Source organism: Carassius auratus, unplaced genomic scaffold (assembly GCF_003368295.1).
Source record: "Carassius auratus strain Wakin unplaced genomic scaffold, ASM336829v1 scaf_tig00034585, whole genome shotgun sequence".
Taxonomy (NCBI): domain Eukaryota; kingdom Metazoa; phylum Chordata; class Actinopteri; order Cypriniformes; family Cyprinidae; genus Carassius; species Carassius auratus.
This window is the reverse complement of record NW_020526162.1, coordinates 212,228-231,342: the sequence shown is the minus strand read 5'-3', so window position 1 is coordinate 231,342 and position 19,115 is coordinate 212,228. Positions and strand designations below refer to the sequence as shown.

Genomic DNA, 19,115 nt, shown 5'->3' with positions numbered 1-19,115 from the left:
TTCTTTTTTTATATAAAACAGATAGATTAAACCATCTCAAACCAATCTCAAGTGTGCAGAACAAAAGTTAAGATGTGCAAAATTAACATTATTATTATTATTATAAAAAGAAAGAGCAGTTGGCTCCACAGACAGTTTCATATCAGAGAGAAGTCGGGGGGAAACATTCAGTTCGAATTGGCGCACAGAAATAAAGTAGCCTGAATGAAAACAAATTCTCTTCCATTTAGGACGTAGATTAAAGGTAATTCCACTCCCTAAAGCATTGTGCAATGGTATTAAGTGTTCCCATTCTCCCTCTCTCTCACTCACTCACCCCACTAAATTGTCAGTAGTCGTGAACGCGCACCGCCAGACCTCCGCTGTTGCTGCGTGCGTGTCCACGCTTTATGAAGGCGCGCCCCCGCGCTCCCTCAGGTGAATGGAGAGAGGGACAGGACGAGTCCTGTGTGCGTCTCTGGCCGAGCTGAAGTGACAAAAATGGGGCTTCACGGACTGACCAGGACGGGGGTGTACATGACAGTCTGCCTTCTGTGGATGACTGGATGCTTTACCCAAAAAGTGAGTACAAGTGTGTGGCAGTAGCCCACTTTTTCTATCTTTTGTTTGTTTGCGGTTTGTTTCGGCTTGTCAAAAATTGTTTACAGCAGGGATTATAGTATGCAGTATGCTTGTACACTAAATGGAATATGTAGTAGTTAAAACAACTTTCAAATATTGATTCTTGATTCTTGGTTTGAAGGGAATTTAATTTGGATGTTTGTGGAAGGTGTTGTGATGAAATGTGAGCAGCTTGTTGTGTGGTCCGACTCGGTTCTGGCACAGAGCTCGGCTGAGCGGGATCTTTTCAGAAAGGGCTCGCGGTTCCGTGAGCAGTGTTCTTCTCTATAAATATTTTTATTTTAGGACAGTAAAAAACTGTACAAATCAGAAATCACAAATTAAAAACAAAATTTAAAAAAGGATAGAAAAAAAGGATAAAAAATTGTAATAAATTTGAAGATCATGAGCTTTTTTTTATTATTTAAAAATACATTAAACATTTTAATTAAACATCTTCTATTACAATGTTTTCAATTCTTAAAATGACTTTTTTCTTTCTTTCTAGACCTTAATGTCAAAAATGTAAATCTTATTATTGTTGGAAATTTTGGTATAAGTATCTGTTCCATCACTCTAATATTACTAATACTAATACTAATATTTGAGCCAGTGTTATGTGATCAACATGTAGGAAGCCATTTTGTTGTCACGTGACAAGAAACTTGTTGACAGTTTTGTCAAATGAGGTAACGCTAATCCTATAAGAAGACCTCTTGATATTAGTAGCTCAGGAGATCATGTTATTTGTTCAAATGTTGTATATATTAATAAAAAATATATATATATTATTTTTAGCCTTGAAATTATTATATAATGATTAGGTGATTGTGCCTTCAAGGGGCAATAAAAGTTTTTTAGTACTTTTTACTGACTGCACCACGTGAACACTTTAGAGTCATTAGATCAAAATTCTTAGAGAAATAGAAAATGAGAAAAATTTTCAAAATTGTTAGGGGGAAAAAAAATCTCCACAAACATTCACATTCAGTGTCATAGCACTTTCTCAGACCTGCATCTATGCACATCCATAGATCAGAACTGAATGACAGGACTGTTTTATTCATATTCTCTTCACCTCAGCTCTCATTACAGAGGGTGTACACTTTTTATGTAGCTTCTCACTTGCTAGGAAATGGAGAGTTTGGGAAATATGTTGTTAAGGAAAAGCTCAGTGTGTTTTTGAGGTGATTACCAGATTCCTGTGGAAAACATGCTCCACTAATGCAATTAAACACATTGCTCTGTGGTCATTTCCACATGCTGTCTTTCACCAATGCTTATTCCCTTCCCAGGAATGGATGTGATTTATTGATTCTTCTAGAGTAGAGTGATACTCCATACTTAGATTAATAGAGATAGGCGCATTATGTGACAATTTCACTCTTAAATTTTAAAGGTGCACAGTGTAATTTTCCTTAATTTAAATTACTACTACTAATAATATTTTTGCAGTTATTTCATCTGTCTGTATCATTATGATTTGGCCACATAAGGTCAAGGGCTGCAGTATTTCTGAGGTGACGACCTGTCATACTCCGTTATAACTCTCTTCCTCTGTGAATTCTGAATTCTGAGAATCCTGAGCCGCTAACAAAGGCTTTACTGCATTGTTCAGTTACTGCGTGTGTTCACCTCAACGGCTCTGCAATTATCTGGCTCCTCTAAATGCTCCCTTTGTCCTCTTGAATTAAGTCGATTTTCAGAACTGTGCAAATCAAGTTTGGAATTTGCTGCATGGCCCTCACATGCAGATGAAGATTATATCATCTTAGATTAAGATACTTTCCATAGATTTGACCTAAGCAATGACAAGGTTTTCGTGCAGGTCTTTCTCATCAAAATTCATTGGACAATAAATTCCCCTCATTCTTAAGTTAGTGTGGTTAGCACTGCGTGGGTCAGAAAAATCCTGCGTGTGTGCATGCATTTGAGTTCACAAATCTATGCAAAGCACTTGTAGATCTGAGAGTGATTTATTCAACCTCACCCCACCAATAATGCTATATCACACCCACACAATTCTGACATTTTCACCCGGGCCCCTGAGAATGGAGAAAGCCTCTCGTAACCGCTTTAATGGGAGCAAACCACTAATGTGCATTTCCTGGCTGACAGACCACATTCTGTGTGAATTTGGAAATTTCAGCATAACTGTTTTAAATGATTTGTGGAGGGTAACCACAAGAAATACAGTAGAATTACTCCAGTGGCAGCTATGGTCTAGTTGTGAACAGGTATTATGAGCATTTTCAGGGATGCTCATAAGAAACCTTCTGCATCAATATACAGACGCAGAGGGCATGGGAATTTTATTGTCATCATTAAATTATATATCGGGTAATAGCTTTGCCACTATTGCATATATTTTATTTACGCACTTTATTTACACAATTATTTACACATTTTTGAGCATGTTAACCAAACCCCTACCACTAATCCTATCCATTTATCAATATAAAACACAGATACAGATACAACTACAGTCACAATTTATTCAACAATTATTAATATTTATATAATATATTTACGAAGTGTATTGCATTTTTTAACAAAGTATAAATATAAATATTTTACTGCTTACTGTACATGTATATCACAGTTTTATAGTTGAGCTGTAGATTCTAACTACTGCACACTTGTAGTGTTCAACTTTTCATATCTTTGCAGGTTTCAAGGATTCATTTTTATTTATTATTAGTGTTCATTGGTTTTATTATTAATTAATACATTTCTCTGTGTTTGAAGAAATTCAGTTTCTGCGTGAAGTGCAGCAGCTACTGCTCTTTTCATCAAAATATTATTGTGAAATATTGTCATATTCTGTCCCCGCTGGCCTCAGTGTTCAGTGGCAAGCTAAGACTGATGTAACCGGTTGTAACACATCATCACTGGATCTCTGTGCTCTGGGCTCGATAGTGCCTGGAACAGTCTCACTTTTCACAACCAATAAATAGCCGTGCTCCTCTTCCAGCCCCCTTACAGGGGCCCATAGCATGTTTACGGGGGACTCACAGGGGTGTTCGTGCATTTGAGTGTGTGTGGCAAAAAGGGGCTTAAGCTCTCTGCTCACAATTTCATATTGTCAGCTCATATTATCTTGGATAACCCTGTTGTGAAAACACTGTACACTACAATAGAGACCAAGAAAAGAACTATATATGAACTTTCAGTTTAACAGCTTATTTGACTTCTCACGTTTCATAATGTCACATGTTTCTGTTCAAAGCCTTTAAATACAGTTAATGTTGGTGAGACAAGTAAACGTTTTATTGTAAAAATGAATGAGGTTGTGAAGTGATATGTTTACTGTAAGGGGGAAAGAAGGGACAGATGTGTGTTTCAGCGTGGTGTTTTTCACATTGCAGCTCGTACTGCAAAATCTTCTGTTCCCTACGACAGCTGTGAGTTTATCTGGCACTGTTCTACTCACACTCATGAGTCAGCTACAGTTTGTTGGAGTTAAAAGTGCAGGAGGCTTGTTTTTCTGTTCAAGAGTTGTTGTTACAGTAGCGGAAAGAATATATTCTATAATTCAAATAGAATAAAAATAAACTTGTATGTATGAATGAATGATAGATAGATAGATAGATAGATAGATAGATAGATAGATAGATAGATAGATAGATAGATAGATAGATAGATAGATAGATAGATAGACAGACACACACACACACACACACACACACTGCCAGTTTGGGATCATTAAGATTATTAATTTTTTTTAAATAAGAAATACTATGGAAGTCAATGGGAACCAGCAATCCTTAAAATATCTTCTTTTATGTTCAACATAAGAAAGCAATTCATACAGGTTTGGAACGACATGAGGGTGAGACAGAATTTTCATTTTTGGGTGAACTATCCCTTTAACCCCTGTGTTATGTTCGAATTTTGGGTACAATTTTATGTGGATGGTAAATTGGATTCAGTACAATTCACCAAAAATCACACTATGAAAAAATTAAACTGTAAAAAAACAGTAAAAAACAATACTTCTCACACATTTCAACAAAAATAAACACCAGGACATATGTTTTTAAAATTTGGCAACCGTTTTTTTCCTTTTTTTTTTTTTTTACATAAATATGAATATTATAAAGTAGTTGTAACCAATAATATTTTTATTCTTTATTTTTGCTTGTATGCATTTGTAAATCTCAAGCAGTAGAGCATGACAATCTAGCAATGCCAAGATTCCCAGCAAGTTACCATGCTTAAACTGCTAAATTGCTTTTTTTTTGTTGTTGTTGTTTTTTTATGGCTGAAAGTGACCTGTGATTTTTCATAACCGTAATAAACATTTTGAACACACATATACATTTTAAAACATTATAGGCTTAATCAGGAGCCTAAATTAGAAACTTTCACTTATCCTAGATTCCAGTATTTCCTGACAACTCAAGTTTGGTTTGCGGGTTAAATTAACATAATACAAATAAAAAAAATATATCTTTCTCTAAAATATATAATTAAGACCAAAAACCGGTGTATTAAGAAAGTAATTTAATTTTTTATAATGCTCACTGACTAGTAAATGACTTTGAATCATCTGCCATTTTTGTATGAAAGTGTGTATTGTGTGAGTGATTGGCAGAGGAGGAAGGGGGTCATCAGCTCTCTTTTGATATAGCACAACTGGGGCGCGATAACCAGCGGGACCTTATGTAAATGCCTCCTACTTATTACCCTAGTTTCATTAAAATGCTATCTAACCAAACAGTGAAGCTTTCCAGTGTCCCTTGTGGGAGAAAAGACAAATTTACTAATTATGCCATGCCAGTGCGGGACGATGATGTAACAGAGCTTGGATGTTTGGCATTATAAAAATGTCCCATTTCCTATTCCACTCTGTGGTACTTTAGATGCCATTCATGTGAAGTCTACCATGCATGGTACACTGCCCTAACCAGCAGATAGTCCGGCATTATGGTGGAGCCACGGTAATGACCCAGTACCATTTTTTTTTCTTTCAGAAAGAGAGGAGTTACTTACAAAAATCTTGCAAATCACTGCTAAAGTTTTCTTTTTTGCTGTCTTGTATAATTCCTAGGCAAAATCATGTTGTACCAAATGGTTTTCTGAGGGCATATAGGTGGTTTGGTTGAATCACAAACCTCTTCAGCACACTTCAGTGAAACATGGACCATAATCAATTGCATTTCCCCTATTTCTACTTGGAATCACCTTACATGCTTGTCTTGAGCCTTTTTTTCACCTCTTGTTCCAGTTTAGTTTGTTCTCTGTCTCTCATATTTATGTGTATTGCTCAACTTTGCTCAATTCATGTGCATTGCTCAACTTTTGTGCTAATCTGAAATCGGCTTACTTTACATCCCAGCAGTGAGTGGCATTTGACTGGCTCAAATGTCAGGCATGCAGTTATTAGTGTAGTAGCACATGAACCTGAGGTAAACTCTGGACAGCATGAGGTTTGACCAGTAGATCAGTTAGAGTTTGATAAATTGCCTGAATGGAGAAAAACACCGGGGGAGAATCAAGAGCAGAAGTGTGCATAGAAGAAACAAGGCACTATGAAACTGACTCTGACCTTCTCAAGCTTAGATTATTTATTCTATATTAATTTATAGTATCTTCACTGTATCTTCACTGTACAAGGCAGATGGCAGAGAGCATGCATGGCGCCGTGTGGGTGAGCGGTTTGGTGATGTCAGTGATGTGGATCGCGTGGCCCATGACGGCAGTGGGGTTATGTTATGGACAACGAACACAGGTGCATTTTATTGATGGCATTTTGGATGCACAGAGATACCGTGACGAGATCCTGAGGCCCATTGTTGTGCCATTCATCCAGGACCATCATCTCATGTTGCAGCATGATAATGCACGGCCCCATGTTGCAAGGATCTGTTCACAATTCCTGGAAGCTGAAAACATCCCAGTTCTTGCACGGCCACCATACTCACCGGACATGTAACCCTTGAGTTTGGGACATTCTGGATAGGCATATACGACAGTGTGTTCCAGTTCCTGCCAATATCCAGCAATTTCACACAGCCATTGAAGAGGAGTGGACCAACATTCCACAGGCCACAATCAACAACCTGATCAACTCTGTGTGAAGAAGATGTGTTACAATTACATTTGTGAACAATATTTGAGAGAAATAGGCCTTTTGTGTACATAGAAAAAGTCTTAGATCTTTGAGTTCGGCTCATGAGAAATGGGGGCAAAAACAAATGTGTTGCGTTTATAATTTTGTTCAGTGTATGAACATTCTTATTATTTAAATACAATAATCATTGCCTCCATGCAAAGTGACCCACATTTGGTTTTCAACCAATTCAAATTTGAGAATTCAACTATTTGGACATGGAGCTGCATTGAGAATCCCATATCTCTGGGACAAAACCATATTGGCCCTTAAAATTAACCCACCAAATAAAAAGTTTATCAAGAACTACAATTATAAAATCATATTGAGATTAAATACTTCATGAGTTACAGCAACATAAGCTTTGGAAAAGGATTTATGGCACTCAGAGAGGTATGCTCTATGCAATTGTTTTGATAGAAGGAAAGAAGATGCATTTCTAGTTTCAACATTATTTCTTTTTCTGTCATTCCTTAAATAAAAAAAATAAAAAAAAATCAACTGATGCAAAATGACCCATGTTTGGTTTTTGACCACTGAAAATCTGAACAATTTAACAATTTTCTCATAGGTCCACACTGAAATCCCAAATATTTGGAAATGACACATATAGGGCCTTAGAGTGAATATACCAAATGAACAGTTTGTTAACAACCACAAATCTAAAAGGAAATTGTTATTTGTATTACTCGTGTAACAGCCATGCAAACTTATTTTATTTATTTATTTTTTCTCCAAAGTGTTTTTCCCCTTTTTTAAAGTTTGTAATCAACTGACGATTTGATGTTTATTTGAGCCTCAACATTTCTGGGAACTACAATATGGATGCCAAAGGTCAAAATTACCCTCAATAAGCAATTCTTTCCCAATTAACCAACATTAAAATGTTGCATTAAGGCACGATAAAAAATAAATAAATAAAAACAGCTGCCTAAAAAAACATGCCTAATTAGGTCGTTTTTGGCTATTGGCTAACATTATATATTTTCCTTCCATGGTTATGTCAGTTGAAAGGGAAAGTCGTTTGATGAAAGATTATGGAGGTAAGCTTTTCTATTTTAATAAGAAATCATGACAATAATACTAGGAATGTATCTTTAGAAAGTAAACTGACTCGTTTTGTGTTTCATCTTGACTTTAATTTCACTTTTTGTCCTGCATAATGCTGTAGCTTGAGGCTAGGCTTGTTACCTGTCTGGTGTTGTTGAGGTCTTGCAGTTCTTTTATTCTCTCCCACAGTCAAGAACCAGTGCCAACAGGAAGCCCAATAAACAAACAGGCCCCTGCCAAGGTCTGGTCTGGAGTGGTCTAGCCCTGACTTCCATCTGCCTCCAATTATACTGAGGTCCCCTCATCCTGCACACCTGTGAGATATTACTAACAGCACGTCTGAAGGAATACTTCCCTGGGGTTAGCAAAGCAGCCAGCATATCCAGCTTTGATACACGATGAAGGAGGAAGGGTTGAATAGTTCAGTTTGGGAGAGGCAGACCGAAGCTAATTTTCTGAACAGAACATTTAGTTTTGTTGCTCGGTGGGTTTCTTTCACAGCTGTCTGAAGTTATTGCTTTGAAACGATCAAATTAGGGCAATGCTTTACATGGTTTTCTAGCATCTAGCATACTTCTCATCAGACCAGCTATGACTGCCAAAATTGTTTACTTACAATTCATGTTACATCGAATGAACCAGAGCAGAGCCAAAGACTTTGCCATTGATTTGTTGAACTCGTGCCATCGTCTTGAACTTTTGATGCTGGAACTACCACAGCCTATTAAGATGTTTTAGGACCGTAGCTCTAACCCCTGGAGTGCAGGTTCTGGGAAGAATTATCTTGAAGAGTCTGCTGATCCTCCACTGCTAGTAGATTTTTTTTTTTTTTTTCAATTTTCTTAATCTACATTCAAGTAGTGCAGAAATTTCCATTGTTTGTAATAATTTTGTCTTTCTTTTGCTACCATGCTATGTTTAAATGTGCTGCTATAAGTCAACCCACCTTTCACACTGAAATGCAACTTTTTGACCTCCACATGAAAGTGTTGCAGATAGTGTCACTGATGGTGATTTTACTATTTAATATGTATAAAAATTCGAATTTGTATAATATGATTACCGGTATAAGTTTCTTACTGTTAAATTATTTCATTGCATTTTATAGTTTAAAGCCAAGGCCCCCTGTATTCCACAATAATATCAAAAGGCAACCAGGCCCTAATTTTGTTATCAAAATTTTTATTTCTGAGTACTTCTACTTTCTGTAAGTAAATAAATAAAAAAAATACATTACATTACATTTCATGATTCTGTATGTTTAAAAATGCTCCCACAATTTTATCAAATTAATTTATGACTCTTCCACGTGTTTGTCATTTACTGGGATTAAATTGAAAAAAATTTAATTCAAGTTTATTTGTATAGTGCTTTTTACAATACAAATCATTACAAAGCAACTTTACAGAAAATTACATTTCTACAATATTTAGTAGTAGCTTATAAGTGGTGACTGTCAGTTTGTGCACGTATGACAGGATTTTTCAGAAAAATTAATATAAGACGTAGTCAGCCAGACAATGAACTTCATTAACAGCAATTATTATATGATGCAATCCCACTTGTAGCAATATTTGTTAGTTCTGTTTGTTGATTCAGGGTTAGCATCATCTGGGGTGCTCTGAGGGTCAGCATCATCTCTTTTCAGGTGTTCTGGATCCAGACTGGAGCTTGTATAAATCCTAGTCTGTGGCAAAACATAGAAACAAATAGAAAAACATCATTAGCATAGCTGCTGTTCCAACAAAGTAAAATGTATTAGTTTAACCCAAGCTAATGAATAAAAATGCACATTTGATATGATACAACTACACTCCCAATTTAAGAGATACATTATTCGAATGCTTGGCGAAAGAGATGCGTTTTTAATCTAGATTTAAACAGAGAGAGTGTGTCTGAACCCCAAACATTATCATGAAGGCTATTCCAGAGTTTGGGAGCCAAATGTGAAAAAGCTCTATCTCCTTTAGTGGACTTTGCTATCCTAGGAACTACCAAAAGTCCAGCGTTCTGTGACCTTAGGGAGCATGATGGATTGTAACGTGGTAGAAGGCTAGTTAGGTACGCAGGAGCTAAACCATTTAGAGCCTTATAGGTAAGTAATGATAATTTGTAACTGATACAGAACTTAATAGGTAGCCAGTGCAGAGACTGTAAAATTGGGGGAATATGATCATATTTTCTTGACCTAGTAAGGACTCTAGCTGCTGCATTTTGGACTACCTGTAGCTTGTTTATTGACGAAGCAGGACAACCACCTAGAAGTGCATTACAATAGTCCAATCTAGAGGTCATAAATGCATGAACTAGCTTTTCTGCATCAGAAACAGATAACATGTTTCGTAGCTTGGCAATGGCAATGTGGCAAAAAAACAACAACAAACTAATAATAGTTTACCTTTATAAAATGTTTTACACATCACATAACTATTAAAATGTGTTCATTATAAAGATGCCCATGGTGTTTTAACAGTTTATTAATTTACATGACTTTTCTAGGTCTAGTAATCACACTTTTCCAGGTTTAGGTTATATCTAGGTTTTAGGTTTTTCAAGAATCCTGGTTCTTTAAATGTTCTAAACCATTGTTGATGTACAATTTTACATTTGTAGTAAGTTTACTTACTCCGATCACTTTAAAGCTTGTTTTGTCCGATTTATATCATTCTTAGACTCCAAACCCGTAAGACCTCCGTTCATCTTTGGAACACAGTTTAAGATATTTTAGATTTAGTCCGAGAGCTCTCAGTCCTTCCATTGAAGCTGTGTGTACGGTATACTGTCCATGTCCAGAAAGGTAAGAAAAACATCTTCAAAGTGGTCCATGTGTGGTCCATGAACTAGGTCTCATGGTCTTGTTTGTAACAATTATAAAGTTTAGTTCCAGGTGGAAATGCATCTGATGTTGTTGTTGTTGTTGTTTTTTTTTTTGTCTTTTGTCTTTTGTCTTTAGGTTTACTTTGATTGTGGTGCCAAGGTGGATGTTGTGGATGTGCAGGGCCTCATTCTGTCACCTGGCTTCCCATACAACTATTCATCTGGAACTCACTGTGTTTGGCAGTTCTTTGTACCTGTTGGTCATCAGCTAATCATGGAGATGTTTGATTTTGATGTTTTTGAGAGTCACAACAGTCCTGCAAGGTATACCACCACATCTGCTGCCACTGTGGATGAGGAACCACATGATGGTGACTCGCTGACATCAAAAAGCCTCGGGAGTCTAAAGGAACCCCAGTCCACACACAGAGAGGATGTCAAGCAAGTGGTGATCCAAGAGCAGTCCACCAAAATGGAAATGACCAAAGTTTCCAATTCTGCTAAAATGCTTTCTGATTCCCCCTCAGCTCCACAAGCATCTCCTCCAGTTGAAAACCGAAATTCTATTTCATCTCAGGCATCAAGAGCAGCCAGTGACTTTATCTCTACAAGCCCACAAACAGCCACAGAAACAGATGACGCTTTGAGCACTGAGACCCAGCCACCTTTGATTGATGCCTGTCCCCATGACGTCCTCTACATATCTGATCTCATCACCTTCTCCTCCCGATTCTGTGGCTCTAGACGTCCTTCTAGCAGCCAGCTGGTGTTTGGGTCTGATGATGAAATGGTGGAAGTCATTATGGAGTTGATTACCACTACTCACTGGGGCCGTGGTTTTGCTCTCCTCTTCCATTACCAGAATCAAACACAAGCAGCCACAAGCGAACAGCAGAGATCACTATTGCCCTCGGACAGCAGAACTGAGGCACTGCTCGGTGCTGTCAGTGGAACAGTTGTATTTGCTGTGGCCCTTGCTGGCATCCTCTGTGTTATTTTCAGGTAAGGAAGTTTCTTCTAAAGGTGGAGGGATTTACTTGAAGTTGATCTGGAATCAGTTGATCTGCCATGCAAACATATCTGTCATTCAGTTTGCTGGATGAACCAGTGGTGGACATTATATATAATGTCTACATTTATATGCACACACACACACTGCTGTTGAAAAGTTTGGTGTCAGTATGTTTTTTTTTTTTTTTTTAAGATATTAATACTTCAGTAGGGATGCATTAAATTGACCAAAATATTAATTTTTCAAATAAATGCTGTTCTTTTGAACTTTCTATTTATCCTGAAAAATGTATCACAGTTTCCACAAAAGTTACAAAACAGTTTTCAAAAAAAATTTTTAAGCACCAAATAAGCATATTAGAAATATTTCTAAAGGATCATGTGACATTTAAAGACTGGATTAATGCCTGCTGAAAATTCAGCTTTGCCTTCAAAGGAATAAATTACATTTAAGAATATATTAAAATAGAAAATAAATAATTTCATAGTATTAATAAAATGTAAATATATGTCAATTCAACCTTGTTTGATTTCAAGTGATTTCCTTCAAAATCAATTAAATTATATATATTATAATAATGTGCATTTTTAATATAAATGTCATCGTGACATTCAATTATTCGTATTCAGCATTTCATAAACGCACAGTCAGTATCACAGTTATTCCCTCATTCGTTCATTTTAGAATTAGTCAGATGTGGCATACACAGTGACAGTACGATGTCCGTGACCTTAGTCAGATGAGTTGGTGTTGACACAGCTGGGGGTATTTTTCGCCATTGTTGGCAGCTTAAATCAAGTCTTTCTTCTACTTTTTCGAAAACACTTTGATATTAAAACACTATTCATACCTGAGCATGTTCTTGGTTCCGCACCTGGCATTAAACTTAATGCACAAAAGCAAGGTGCAGTCACACAATACAGAGAAAAGAAAGCGGAAGCAATAGAAGAGAGAGAAAGGGTAGAATAGAGAAAACAAGAGGCCATTGTTCTCAAAGATGTTTCAATTGTTTGTTAATCCACAAGCATGACATTTCAAATAATCCATCATGTAAGATTCTTTCTTGGTTGGTCCCAATGGGAATAACAGTGGGACTTTTGACACTCACAGAACTGATTTATGAATACCCAGAGTTACTGCGCGTTTTGTACAGTGATCTTAGCTAGTGCTTTTCATTGGCTCTGTTTAGACCTGGTATGTAAAACTGCACATTTTAGAGTGGTCTTTTATTGTGGCCAGCCTAAGGCACACCTGTGAGGTGGATGGATTATTCTTAGCAAAGGAGAAGTGCTCACTAACACCGATTTAGACAGATTTGTGAACAATATTTGAGAGAAATAGGCCTTTTGTGTTCATAGGAAAAGTCTTTGAGTTCAGCTCATGAAAAATGGGGGCAAAATCAAAATTGTTGTGTTTATAATTTGGTTCTGTGTACATCTTAGATGATCCATTCACATTGTAATTTAAAAAAAAATGTTTTTGTTGTGAACAAAAATAAAAAAATTTTTTAGCAATACAATTTAAAATACAATTAAAAAAGTATAAAATGAATGCATGTATCGTGATATTTCAAAAGAAGTTTCCTTTACTGGTGACATGACCTTATTAAGCTTTAGAGGTCATACAGTTACAATCAATTTTACAGCAGGCAGCTTCAGGCAGATGAAATATTCATTTAACCCTTCAACACACTTCTACAAAATTATGATGGTGTACGCTGAGCAAATCGGAAATTAATTTGGTTCTTTGAATGTGTGTGTCCTACCAGATTTTATAGCGGATATTTCAATATTGTTGAGCTAGGAGAAGTAAACTGTTATTTAATGGAACATTTGATGAGCGATAACAGTAATTAAAAGCAAGCAAGATGATCAAATGAATGTTCTGTTGTTTTCCCAGGCCAAAACTATGCGCAAAAGGTGCCAATGCTTCCTCTTCCATCAGCTCAGAGGTAAACAATCAACAGTCTAAAAAATATAGACATATGTTGTTCTTTCAGATCGAACATTGAGGTGCCCCCCCCCCACACACACTGTTGAGTGAACTGATGAAATGTCCAATCCATAAGTGATTTGTAGTGGACATGCAACTTTGTATTTTGTGTACAAAATATTCTGTATTCATTATTTTATGCTTTACGTAAATTAAAAAAAACTCCTTGCATAGTATATATTTAAAAGACTTGATCTCTTTTACAATCCAAAATGTGAATGCAAATAGTGATATTGTCTTTCATTTTGGGGGCGAGTATTCCCCTGTCAAAGCCAGTTTGTGCTGTAATTTGGTGTTTTCAAAGCGATTATTTTGGACCCTGTCTGTTCAAGTAGAAAAATCGTGAGGTATTGTGTTGCAGGTTCCAGAAGGAGTGCTAAATTCAGCAGCAGATGTGAGTGAACTTCAGATAGTTTCACCTAATCACTTGGAGCAGCAGTCGTGTACAGTGAACGACAACAACAACCATTCCCTCAACCGCAGTCTGTCCCATACAGGTGCTTAGTGTCTCTTTATCTGTCCCTCTGTTTTATTCTCTCTTTCCCCTTCCACATCACTCCTTCAATCCATGAGTCTACCTTGTTTTCTATCTATCTCTCCCTCCCCTTCTCTTTCCTCCAGATTTATTGTTTTCTTTATTGATGTTGTCAGATGGAGGGAACTTTGGGGTCACTGGGTTCTTTTGGTAAAGCTGCAGAGTTCATTTGTCCCCTTTCTGAACCTATCCATTGAGATTAATTAGTCTCTTCAATGAACAGTAAAAGGCTAAATTACTGTAATAAGACCACCAGATCTCTGTTAGGGTGGATCTTGCTGACAAATTAATTTCAAATATTCAGCTTTGTATGTGCATTTGAAACTGTAGCATGTAAAATAGTTGTATAAATATTCCATATGTTCACTGTGTTGTGCTCTGAAGGGTCCTCAGTGAATGGAGTATGTGACGTGTCAGAGAAGGCCGCTCTAGAGCAGTTCTCCAGTGGTTTGACTGAATTAGAATTAGGCACAGATGAGGTTTTTGTCATCGCCTCTTCACCCAACTCAGCCCAACTGCCTTTCTCCCCACATACTGTGAGTATCTGATTCTTCTGTACATTGCTACATCCAGAGATGGATGAGAAACTTTGATATGTTTTGTACACAACCATTAAAAAGTTTGGGGTTGGCAAGATTTTTTAAACCATTTCTGAACTAAGTATTGTGTGCTTTCTTATTTCTGAAGACAGTTAAAACGATAATATTGTGGAATATTATTACAACTAAAAAATTCCAAAAGTCATAACTCCAGTCTTTGGTGTCACATGATCGAGCATGCTAATTTGGATCTTAAAAATACCATTTCATAAGACAATCTACATTTACATTTATTCATTTAGCAGATGCTTTTATCCAAAGCGACTTACAAAAGTCGACTTACAGCGACTTGCAGTGGAAGCAATCAAAAACACCAAAAAGAGCAATAAAATATAAAATGCTATAACAAGTCTAAGTTAGGTTAACACAGTACACGTAGCATGGGCTTTTAAATAATATAATAAATAAAAAGAAAACAGATAGAATAAAAAAAGAATAGAGCAAGCTAGTGTTAGAATCTAACAATCTTACAATCTAACTGACTTTTGAATAATATATATATATATATATATATTTTTTTTTTATTTTTTTTTTCCAGATTAAGCCACAAAATATTAAACCCAGTAGCAGAACATTTCATTAATCTGTACATATTATTTATATAAATATGGTTTTTTGCTCTTAGTACTATAAGAGATGCTCTATTTACTTTTTCATGGTAGTTTAAAGCGTTCTTTATGAGACTGAGTTGTTTTCAGCTTGAATAGCTGGTGAAGTGTAGTACGCTGATGGGGGGCCAAGCTTCACGGTGTGTGGTGATGTCCTGGATGAGGGGCAGAGACTATGACAGCCGAAGGAGGAGCTGGCCCGCTAAAAGCTCTGACTAATGAATGCTATCCGCCCGTAGCCAATTTCCCAGCTCCAGCTCTGTGTTTCTGCGCAAGTGTGTGGTCCATGCTTCTTTGTCTCTGAAATGTGGCATGAAAAATTTGCCAAGCTGTGTGTTCATCCAAAGAGGTTTCAGAAGAATCAGAAACCAGTATCTCTGGTGTCCGGCTGCGTTCCTGCTAGCTTGTTTTGTGCTGTAGATTCTTTATCCTTTTTTGTTTTTGCCTTATTGTTTTGGTTAAAAATACAAAACCATGCCAGAACAGCTCAAGATTAAATCCGGCATAATACTCGTCTAGACACGGGGAGCTGTTGGAGATCATGTGTGAGGACTGTCAAACTCCTACTGATGAGAAAAGCCCTTCTGATACTCACCCACACGCTGCACATGTCCAATTAACAGTTGACTGACACATTTGGAGGTCTTTGCCTGTCGCGGACCTCATTTAGATATCAGTCTCTGCCGCGCCGCCTGAAACCACTCGAGAGAGTGAGAGAAATTATTTTTAATCTTACTAAAGCAACTCTTAAAGCAACAGCTGGTCTCTCTGGATGTTGCTGCCCTGATCTCAGCAAGTTCATATACTGCACTGAAAGCTTGAAATCCAAGCCAAATTCTCACATTCATAAGTTTATTTACACTGATGCAAGTTTATCCAGTGTTCATTCTAAAATTTAATTTCAAGCTACTTTAAGTCATTTTTGGCTGTTTATGAAGCTCAAATTATTTTAATGTATTTAAAAAGACACATGGGAGTAATAACAATTGCATTTATTTGATCACAAATACAGTAAAAACCCAAACATATATTACAATTAAGAATAAAAATTATTTTATGTAGCGAAGTAAAACTACTTTTATACAAGTAAACCAAAATAAAATGCGTAATATTTCAAAGTGAAACATTTGTAAATTTTTGCACTTTTATCCAGAGTGCAATTAATAGTTGCTACCATATCAAGTATTCATTCCACCACAAGGGATTCAATTTTTTAATTTTTAAAGATTTTTTTTCAAAAGTTGTTCTGTCTTTTATAGCAACGAGACCGTTTCCTGAGACACAGTGACACAGGAACCAGCCGCCCCTTTGACTGGCCGACTCCAGACCAAGCGCTGGCTTCTGTGACGAAGAGCAGCCATGCAGGATCGACAAACATCTCACGACCACGAGCATGGAGCGTCCGGACCTTCCAGGATCTCCTTCCACCTCTTCCTCAACTCCATAAGAAATGGTGCAGCTGGAACTCAACCAGCCCATTCACAAAGCTGGTGGACAGCGTGAGTATTGATGCAAAGCATTTTTAATCACATTTATCACACACAAATATGATTGAAAGTTAATTAGTGAGACATTTAAAGATATCAAGATTGACAACCTATCATTCTTTTGTTCATTCAAGTACGCAAGCACAGGCGGTGAAAAAAAAAGAAAAAAAAGAAGTTATTTCATACTGTGTGTGTTTGTTTGTATGTATAAATACAAATTCTCCTGTTTCTATAAACTGTAAACCTTCATGCTCTTTTTCAGGAATATATGAACTATACATTTCTGTGTGTGTGTATATGTATATATGTATATATGTATGTATGTATGTATGTATATGTGTATATATATGTATATATATATATATAAAACGTGTGTGTGTATATATATATTATATATTATTAGACATTTACAAAATATTTATGTCAATTTTGATCCATTAAATGTATTTTTATTCAAGAAAAGTATTAATTTGTAAAAAAAAAATGTGTGTATTTATATTATATATATATATATATATATATATATATATATATATATATATATATATATATTTATTAACATTTCAACATTTATATCAACAAACTTCCTACAAAAATCTATATAAAAAAAAAAAAAAACTAAAACCTAAACTTGAAGTCTAATGGAAGTCACATTTGTGTGTGTGTATGGATTCCTATTTCAGTTTTTTTGGATATAGTAATGAAAATTAGTTATTTTTTTTGTTTGTTTTTACTGTAACACTATGCACTCAGGGTCTCCCAAGCACAGCTACAGACACTGGAAGGCGAAAGATCCTATCTGATGCTCCTCTTCATAGTCCTCCCAACAGCTGCCAGTCCGATTCCTTCATGAGTAACGCCTCGTACCCGCTGACTCAAGCCGCCCAGTGCCAGCGCCGCCTCAGCTCCACCAGCAACCTCAGACGCGCACGTTTTAACACTCCATGCTTTGGCCTGCTCTCTGGCACGTCTGATTCCTCCAAACCACAAGTGAATGGAGTTACAACCTCAAACACGCTCTTCGACACCAGCGGTGCCCCGCCCAGCCAGCTGCAGGTCAAAGGTCAAATATCAAGCATTGGAGATGACCACATCACTGTACCAGTGTTTGCAATCTCCGAAGAGGAAGACCGACAGCCTCTTGTGTCAGCAGAACATCCCGAGAAGCCTTTGAGAATGAATGGACAGATGTTTGAAGGCACAAAGATGTCACTGCTGTCCAAAAGCCAAGTTCCCAGCATCCAACCAGTCTCTTTAGCGAGAGGAGGCCGTGGTGGTGCATTGAAGATGCAGGATCCTTCTGCTCTCTCTTCTTAACAGTGACCCAGAAATAAAGTCTGCCAGTGCCATGAAGTTTGAGAATGATGGTCACGTGACCAATTCAGCCAATAAATCATCTCAACAGGACTGAAAACTCACTGCTTATGAGCTGTTCCTGATGTCTTCATATGGTGTGAAGCACATATATATATATATGGTGTGTGACAACCTTTGCCGTGAAGTTTTAAAAAGGGTTTGTTATGAATATTGGCATGAATGAAAAATGTTAGCACTTATTGTTCTTCCTGTTATTGTATCTGCACAGTTAATTCACTAACACTATCTATCAGTATATTTTATAATCTGCAAATGTATGCATATGATACACTTTTAACCAAGATCACTTAATGTTTCTACTCCGTTGATGACTGCCTGCATTGTTGCTTTCATTATGAAAATCCATGTATTTGCTCTATGAACAATACAGCTTGTTCTAATCCCTTTGCAACACGTAGAAGACCAATTAGCTGGTCTGGTAGAAAGCTGCTTGGCATCTCTCTTGACTTCAACACTTTTTGTTTCTTGTAATCACTAAGGGTCCAATACACATTATACTGTTAAAAAGCCCCAGCAAGTTAGTAAGGCATATATGAATGGAGATTGCATATATTCTTATTTCTCAAGGGACATGACCACTGAAAATTTTGTTTTAACATTCTTCTAATTTCAATGACGTTACTGTTTTTCACCTGTATCACTTACTATGTGCCTTGTGGCAATCATCTATGCTGCTAAACATGCACTGATGCAATACCTGAAATTGTGTATACAATCATATTTTTATAACGTATTCATGTTCATATATGCTGCAACTGTTTTCATTTATAATGGTGTGTTTTCCTGAATGCAGTAATAATGTCAACTGTGCTGACTTGGAAGGATTATAAAGGGAACGGATCACTGTTCAGACATTTATAATGCAGTAACTAACATTTAACACAAATAAAAGGTTGTATAATTATGTTTTGTGGTACTGTATT

At 36.6% G+C, this 19,115-nt stretch overlaps 1 protein-coding gene across 1 annotated transcript; it reads left to right on the top strand.

Annotated features, from left to right (window-relative positions):
* The first annotated feature begins 149 nt into the window (after positions 1 to 149).
* Positions 150 to 19,098, top strand: LOC113081541 (uncharacterized). The gene is made up of 7 exons (XM_026253618.1): positions 150 to 561; positions 10,719 to 11,584; positions 13,494 to 13,545; positions 13,948 to 14,083; positions 14,506 to 14,657; positions 16,588 to 16,827; positions 17,569 to 19,098. Exons 1-7 carry the CDS (start codon positions 481 to 483, stop codon positions 18,130 to 18,132), a joined length of 2,091 nt encoding a protein of 696 aa, XP_026109403.1. The 5' UTR covers positions 150 to 480; the 3' UTR covers positions 18,133 to 19,098.
* Positions 19,099 to 19,115: the final 17 nt, after the last annotated feature.

What these genes read in the sequence shown, in the direction of transcription:
- LOC113081541 (XM_026253618.1), top strand. Translation starts at nt 481, where the DNA reads ATGGGGCTTCACGGACTGACCAGGACGGGGGTGTACATGACAGTCTGC. An exon ending in CCGCAGTCTGTCCCATACAG is followed by an intron (nt 14,084 to 14,505) that starts GTGCTTAGTGTC and finishes TGTGCTCTGAAG; the next exon opens with GGTCCTCAGTGAATGGAGTA. An exon ending in TCACAAAGCTGGTGGACAGC is followed by an intron (nt 16,828 to 17,568) that starts GTGAGTATTGAT and finishes CTATGCACTCAG; the next exon opens with GGTCTCCCAAGCACAGCTAC.